Below are 7,790 nucleotides of genomic sequence, written 5' to 3'. Positions count from 1 at the left end.
TTGGTCTGATCTCCCTTCTTTTTTAATAAAAGGAGGGGGAGGGGAGGGGAGGGACGGGGGACGGCTGTGTGTCGCAGCCGCCCCAGCACCGTCCGTATTCCCTCCCCGCACGCTGCCGGCCGCTGCGAGCAACCTTCCGTCACAGGCACGCTCTCTCATTCAGCAGGCCCGAGAGATTTCCCCCCCCCCCCCCAATCAATTTTTAAAGGCTTTATTTTAAACCTTTAAGCATCGCAAGACCACTGCCTCTGTTTAATCAGCAACCTGAATTTGGGACGAGGCGGCACGGGGTTGCCAGAAGTTTGCTGGACCTGCGCAAACGTTGCAGCGTCGTAGGCTGAAGGCAGGATGTATCCTGGAGTCGAAGGTATCAGCTTGTCGGAGCACAAGAGTCTGTCTTAGACTTTAAGACGCAAGATTTGGCCCCGTAGTAAGACAAAGAGCTACACGAGGTAAAAAAGTAAAAACAAACCAAAAAACCCCACCAGGATTTCTGTTCGTGCAAGTGGACTGCAGTGCTGCGATTACTATACAAAAGATGGATGCTTGAGAGGGTTTTTTTGCCCATATGGTGTGGGAATCGGGGCTGCGTGGGCCAAATCCACACCTAATAATGGCAAAACGTTGTGAAGGCCAAGCCCTTACGGGGTTTGGTGTGTACGAGTCACCCCCCCAAGGGATAAATTGCGACCCCCCGGTCCCTACACCTCTGCAGAGCCCCGCAAGGTCTCTGGAGGCTCCTTGCCCTTCGTGCAACCCAGGGACGCCCAAGATCACGAGTTCCCATGTGACATTCGCTCGGGCGCGTGCCTTATCCCAAACACCGGCCTGCAAGAGCAAACCCCGTGCTCACAGCTCCCCGGCTACCGCTCGGGCAGCCCGTGCTTCCTGGGCTCCCTGCTGATGCGACGAGCTGAGGCGAAGCAGCCCCTTTCCACCATCGACCAGCCTGGATGTGCCGCTGGGCGCAGCTGCCCGAGCTGCTCGCTGCCGAGGCGGGCTCTCCCACTGAGCTTCCTCGCCTGCCTTGAAAAACACCGGCTTAGCTTCACGTCACCGTTAGCCTCGCTCCTGCCTCACTTTTATTCCTTCACGCTGAGTTTATCTGATTACTTCGGCCGAGGGAAACAGACGGCCTGTTGACATCCCCAGCGAACGCTCAAAATGTCCTCCCCGGGCAGAGAGCAGCTTGCGGGACAAGCCTGGGGGGGCCAGCAGGTCGCAAGGGCTTTACTGCTTGCTGCCAGGCAAAGCAACACCCCGATTTCTACTGCAAAGCTGGGGGTTCAGGGAGCTGGCTGCAAAGCTGGGGGTCCAAGCGCTCCCCTTCTCTAGGAGGGCTGGGACCTGGGATCTGGTTCTGGTCCTAAGTCAGATTGGGAAGAGCGTTTTGCCAGGCTCCCACAGCAGCCGAGCCCCTCGGGGCTGAGGTTGTGACCGTGTGAGACTCGGACGCGCTCCTGCCGGCCACGCCGGGAGCACCGGCATCCCCTGCCGATGCGCGGCCAGGCTCGTTCCCACCCCCCCGGGCCCTTCCTAGCCCCCCACGTACCCCCACCAGGGCCGTGCCCCCCTCCGCCACCCCCTAACTCGCATCGCTTCTCCTGCCGCCCGTCGGCCGGTGCCCGGAGGACACGCGCCGTGTCTTGTCCCACGAGAGCATCGCGGGGCGAGTACGCCGGGCACAAAACCAGACATCCCCCGGCCACCTGCAGCCCCCGGGCAGGCCGGCCGGCATCCCCTTCCCTGGGGGGCTCCTGGCCCCCCGGAATCTCCCCTCGCCCCGTGGCCGGAGCAGCAGCTGCCGCTCGTGGCTCGTGCCCCCGGGTACCAAAATGCCCTCCCACGGGTGCGGGAACCCCCGTCCCCTCCTTCGTGTTCCCCCCGCACGGGTCGGGGCTCTGCGAGGTGGCCACGGCCACGGGACCTGCAGATGATAAAAACAAACCAGAGAGGGCAAAGCGTGGGCAACGCCTCGGAGGCTGGAGGAGCTGGGCGGCGAGGGGAACTGAGCTGGTGGGTGATGGCCTTCCCTCTCAAATACTTCTTCAACATCATAAAAATGAAGAGGAGATTTTTTTTTGAGAGAGAGCAGCTTAAAAGGTCTCGGTGTGTTTAATGGCATTAAATTGATTCAGGGAGACGAGACTATGAAATTCCAATCGGAGGAGTACGAGCCTGAAATTTGAGGACTAGCCCCTCTGTGTAATAAGCAGGCAAATGAAACCAGTGAAAGGCTGAGTCCCCGAGGAGAAAGGAGTGAAATCCAAAAAAACCCCAACCAACCAGCCCGTGGGGAAAGCCGGAGCCTGAGGCGAGGCAGTGCCTTGCCTTCTCTGCAGTGGAAATGAGGGCTTCGGGAGGGAGCTAGGGAGGGAGAGGGGACAGAGGCAGAGCGCTGCCAGGCCGGAGACCGTCGGCGCACGCCTGTCCCAAGGCAGAAGGCAGCAACACAAAGCTTGCGTGGGATCTTGCTTTTCAGCTGCTGAGAAACATAGGCCCTTTCGTATACAAAAATACGTCTTAAAATGTTTTTTGGGGGGGCTCTCATTACATTTCTTCAAGTTGCGTCCGTATTTTCTTATGGAAATAAGAAAAGATGTGCCTGTTTAACACCCCAGACGATTGGCCCTTTCAATTAAAACAACGTTATGCGATAACTAATGTAGCCAGCGTTAAAAAAACCAGCCAGTGTGTGCTTAATTACTTGATGTCATATACATTGCGATAACAAAGCCATTAGGGCGCATCATAGGATGCCCCATAGCAGGTGAACCCTCGTCTAGTTGTTTCCCAGCGTAACGGCATTACTTTTTCACCGTCACGAAACCCAAGCATCACTCTGACAATAAAATCATTTAATCAATAAAACCTGGGGAGCGGCAGACCCTGAACCCCAACCTGAGGCACCTGAATAAGGCTTTAGGAAATTCGTTTTTTTTTTTTTAGCTAGACCCTTCGTGCTGAGCCTAAATGTCTTCAGATTTACCTAGAAAGCTACCTAATTTGAATTTACGGTCCTCCCAGGTCTTCTGCCTTCAGTTTGAATCTCGGTGGGCATCCCGGGGCTCAGCGGCGAGGTGCCCGAGCCCGCAAGGCCAGCTCTCTGCCTTGGCTCGTAGGTGCTCGCCGAGGAGGGAGGGCAAAAGCTGCGCTGAAAATCCGCCGGCCAGATGAGGGCCGTGTCAGGAACGCTCTTTTTAATTACGGCGATACGTCGCAAGATTTATGTGTGACATGAAAGCAAGCAAGCGCGAGCCCTTGGGGTGCGGCTGCTGTCACACCGGCACTAGTTTGGCTTCTTGTCGCTATTCTTATGCCAAGGAGGGCTGTAAACCCCCTCGGGGGCCATAGAGCCGCCCCTCCAGCTCTGACGGCGCGGAGAAGCTTTTATGCCAAAATACAATGCACAGAAGGATCATAAACACATGTTATTATGGCAAAGTGCTGCCATGGAGACCCCTCCCCCCCGGTTTTCCACTTCATCCGAAGAGGTGCTTTCCCATCCTGCATCCCCGCTCCACTTCCAGGTTCGCCGTAATTGTCTTTGGAGCCTCCGGCTGATTTCCCCATGCTCTGGGGAGCCGCAGCTCCGGTCGGGGCTGGGACCTCCCGTCACCTCCAAAAATCAGTCTGCTGAGAGAAAAGAGGAAAATAAAAGAAAAAAAAGGAAGGAGGGAAATAAACTCTTTCAAGTTTAGAGGAAAGAAAGAGGGAAATAAACTCTTTTGGCCGCATTCAGAAGAAAAATCGGGATTTGGGGGAATGGGTTAGGTAACAAATCCGGCCTCTCTGGCTCATCCTTTGCCAGCGCCGTCCTGCCTCCCCCTCCCCGCTGTCCCCTGCTCGGGCCCATCTCCTTCGAGGGCATCTCCAGCCCAGCCCAGCCCTGCCCGGGGACCAGGGAAGGTTCGGCTTGCGCGGCGCCCACCCCAACCCCTGCCAAAAACCCCTCTCGCAACCGCCCGCTCCATCCTCCGACGCTACGTGGGCTTTTTCCCACGGTGGTTCCCGTTGCCGTAGCCCCAGCAGGACGGAGGATGCTGCTGCTAACGGGACAGAATACGTGTCTACCTGGGACGGAAGGAAACACCTCCAGGATGACAAACCTGGCAAGAAGCAGCGGCCCTCGCCGAGGAGCGGTGGAGGGAGCGTCCCGGTGCTGAGCCACCCGAGATGTCCCTCCCGCTCCTGCGTGGCTCGCCACGGAGAGAGCAGAAGCGCATCCCGGCCATCCCGGCCTTTGGAAGAGCCGCAGGCACCTACTCCAGCGCCTCTTAAAAGCGGGAGAGAAACCGGGAAGGACAATGAGACCCGACCAGAAAAGACGGAGAGGGCGAGCGAGGCGCTAGCCTTCTTTTTGGCATTCCTGGAGTTTAATCATTAAAAGGGGTCGTTAAAAGAGAGCGAGAGTAAAAAAACCCGCTCCCGACGGGCTGCCCCACACACTGCCAGCGGATTGAAAGGCTCCCTCTTGTTTTGTTCCTTCTGGCCCATGGCAGATTTGGGGGGACACAGCTTCATCTTGCTGGCCACATCAAAGCAGTGATTATGCAAATGTGCCCACTTTTTTTTAAGGAATTATTTATCACACAATAACCCCCCTGCCAGGGGGGGAAACAATAGATCAGGCTAGATAGCGCTGCTCGCCCGAGGCTGCGGGGCCGGGGGGGCGAACCCCCGCACGTTTTATTGGCCTAACCTAATTTCACTAATTCTCTTTTCACACGTTTTGTTGTTGGTTTTTTTTTTCTCTCCCCTCCGCCTTTGCGGGGACGTCGCTCCGAGGGCCGGGTTTCACGCTCCCAGGATCCGGGGAGCAGCGGGCAGGATTCACGTGCCCCGCATTTTATTTAATTAATACATTCAAGCTCCTCTGCTGGTTTTTAATGATTTCCAGGTGTTTGTACCCAGAAGTCACAAAGCGCTCCCGGGCGCACGGGGGGCGATGATTGAAGGGCCTCGGTGGCCTCCAGCGTCCCCCCTCCGCGGTGACGTCCCTGGCCGTGTGCTGTCGGTACCCACGCTGTGCACGGTCCCCTGGGACGTCCCGAGCCGTTGACCTGAACCCCCTGGACTTGCCTGTGACTTGGGTTTCATCCGTCCCTCAAGAGAGACAGAGAAAGGCAAGTCTTCATCTTTAAACCCATGGGTGTTTTTTTTCCTCAGTAACATTTATTTCCTACGGCCTTCTCTGCGAAATCCAGGAGCCATCGGCCTGAAGAAGCGCGATAAGCAGTTTAGCCATCCATCACGCGTGTGCTGTGCAGCGTCTTCTGTACCGAGAGGAAAATGTGAACGATCAGGAAGCTTCCACCCAACTTTTACATATATATAATATATATACACGCACACACCCCATGCTTAATGCTGTTTTCCTTCGTGACGTTATCAGCCCCACGAGGAACCCAAGAACAGAAATGAAAGGCCGTGAAGGGAGGCAGAGGCCGAGTCCCGCGCGCGTTTCTGGTGGTGCCTGTCCCCTCTAGAACCAGGCTGAGGCTTGACTGGGCTGGAAAAAGATGAGATTTTTCTGCTTTTGGATGCGCTTCTGCCCAAGCAGCATTTCCCCCCCCGAGTCCCCCCGCCAGCCCCACCGGCGGGGTAAGGCGACATCCCCGAGAGCGTAGGCTTGTTCTTACTCTGCAGAAAAAAGGGCTTTTTCTTTTGAGAAGCAGAAGGAAATTTGGGGAATGAAAACGCCCATGGGCCTGCCGGAGGCGACCCCAGCCCTGGCGTCTCCGAGCGCCCCAGGCACACCCGCGGCTCCGCCTGAAGAAGCAGCTCTTGCCCCTGCGCCCGCTGTACGCGGCGGCTGCCCTGCACCCGGCGGTTGTCACCCCAAGGCCCTACGAGCGCAGGCAGCTCCCGCCGGCCCCCCGCTTTCACCGGAGGCGAGGACAGGCGCCGGCCCCCCAGTCCCGTAATTCCCGGTAGATGGCAAAGCAGAACAAAGCCGCAACCCCAAAGTTACGAAAATTAGAGATTTTTATTTATATTTTATCACCAGAACGATCCCTTTGCTCTTCAGCTGTAAATACATACTAGAATAAACTCTGTAAATTATACAAAAAAAATACATCTTTTCCATGAAATCTTTCTTTATAATAAATAAATGTGAACACGTGTGTGGCTGATCGCTGTAATGTCCCGTGTCTGTTTAGGTTTTCAGTCTGTTGATTTATTTTTAATCTCCTGAAAGAAGGGGGGAGTTCCTCGTCCCCTCAAGGTCGGAATAAATAATGCATGAGGAGGGCCTCCCTCCCCATTCCCCTTTCCCCCCCCCTTCCCCTGTCCTCGCCGGTTTTTTTTTTCTTTTCACACAAGAGTTCAGCCTAAATTTCCACGCTTGCATTCAGCCCTCACAAAGCCTACAAATTATACAATGACTTCTAACCTGGACCCCTAACAAAACAATTTACTTCGTGGGTTTTTTTTTTCCTTTACCCCCCCCAATCCCAAGGGACAGATGGCAAAAGGGGGCGCGGGGAAGAGGAAGGGGGGACACAGAAGCCCCGGTGACAGATCTGGGAAGCCGGACAAAGTGCACAACGGAGAGAGAGAGAGAGTTTGGCTCGGCAGGTGACATTCCCACAGATGCCACCACCGGCACCGCCCCGGGGGGAGGCCCCCGGGAGCGCCGGGCCGGGCTAGAGGCAGCGGCGGGGCACCGGCACCGGCACCGGCACCGGCGGGGCGAAGCGGCCCGGGGCGGGCGGCCAGTGCTCGGCGTCCGAGGCGGAGCCGGCGGGGCTGGCGGGGGATAAAGTGCAGGCGTAGGGGGAGGCGGAGGGCGCGGGGCTGGCGGAGCCGCCGCTCCAGGAGGAGGCGGGCGAGGGGCTGCCCTCCCCGGTGCCCGGCCCCGCCGCCGCCGCCTCGGGGCCGAGCCGCGCCGCCCCGGCCAGCCGCAGGGTCTCGGTGAGGGCCCAGATGTAGTTGTGGGCGAAGCGGAGCGTCTCGATCTTGGTGAGCTTGGCGTCCTCGGGGAAGGTGGGCAGCACGTCGCGGAGGGCGTCCAGCGCCGCGTTCAGGTTGTGCATGCGGTTGCGCTCCCGGTTGTTGGCCTTCAGCCGCCGGCTCCGCTTGATGCGCTGCGCCGTCTCCGCCGTCCGAGCCGCCCGCGGGGCTCCGCGGGTCCGTCCCGGCCGCCGCTTCCCCTCCAGCCGCCGCAGCCCCCGGGCGCCCGCCGCCTCGACGGGCCGCGCCGGCGAGGGGGCCCGCAGCTCCTCCTCCTCCTCCTCCTCCTCCTCCTCCTCCTCGGCGCTGGACGGCAGCGAGGGCGAGGGGGCGGGCGAGGCCAGGCCCAGCAGCAGCAGCTCGTCCTCGGCCGGCGGCGCCAGGCCCTCCGCCTTCACCAGCATCCTGCGGGGCGGGACGGGTCGCGACGGGACGGGTCGCGACGGGACGGGTCGCGACGCGCTCCTCTCGCCTCCCGGCCGGGCCGGGGCGACGCTTGGGCGGTGTAACGGTCCGGCGGTTTGACGGGGCGGCGGGGGGCGGGGTGTGTGTGTGTGTGTGGATGGTGGCGGGAGGGGGGTGAAGCGCGGCGGGGGTGGGGGCGCGGCGCTGGCACGCGCCCCGGGGCGGCGGCGGCGGCGGAGCGGCCCGGGGCCCGTCGGCTGCGTGTCTGGCACACGACCCTCCTTAACACCCCTTATATACCCGGCGGGGAACAATCAAACCTGCCCCCGCCGCCCCCGCCGCCCCGCCCGCGCCTCCCGCGCCGCTTTTCAGGGCGCCGCCGCCCCCCGGGGCCGGGGCCGGGGCCGGGCCGGGGCCGCCGCCGCCAT

At 59.6% G+C, this 7,790-nt stretch overlaps 1 protein-coding gene across 1 annotated transcript; it reads right to left on the bottom strand.

Moving 5' to 3' along the window:
• Positions 1–6,350: 6,350 nt before the first annotated feature.
• On the bottom strand, positions 6,351–7,553 carry NEUROG2 (neurogenin 2). The gene has a single exon (XM_072862966.1). It carries the CDS (start codon positions 7,359–7,361, stop codon positions 6,651–6,653), a length of 711 nt encoding a protein of 236 aa, XP_072719067.1. The 5' UTR covers positions 7,362–7,553; the 3' UTR covers positions 6,351–6,650.
• Positions 7,554–7,790: the final 237 nt, after the last annotated feature.

This window comes from Ciconia boyciana, chromosome 5 (assembly GCF_034638445.1).
Source record: "Ciconia boyciana chromosome 5, ASM3463844v1, whole genome shotgun sequence".
Lineage (NCBI taxonomy): Eukaryota > Metazoa > Chordata > Aves > Ciconiiformes > Ciconiidae > Ciconia > Ciconia boyciana.
This window is presented reverse-complemented; position numbering and strand designations above follow the sequence as displayed.

What these genes read in the sequence shown, in the direction of transcription:
- NEUROG2 (XM_072862966.1), bottom strand. Translation starts at nt 7,361, where the DNA reads ATGCTGGTGAAGGCGGAGGGCCTGGCGCCGCCGGCCGAGGACGAGCTG.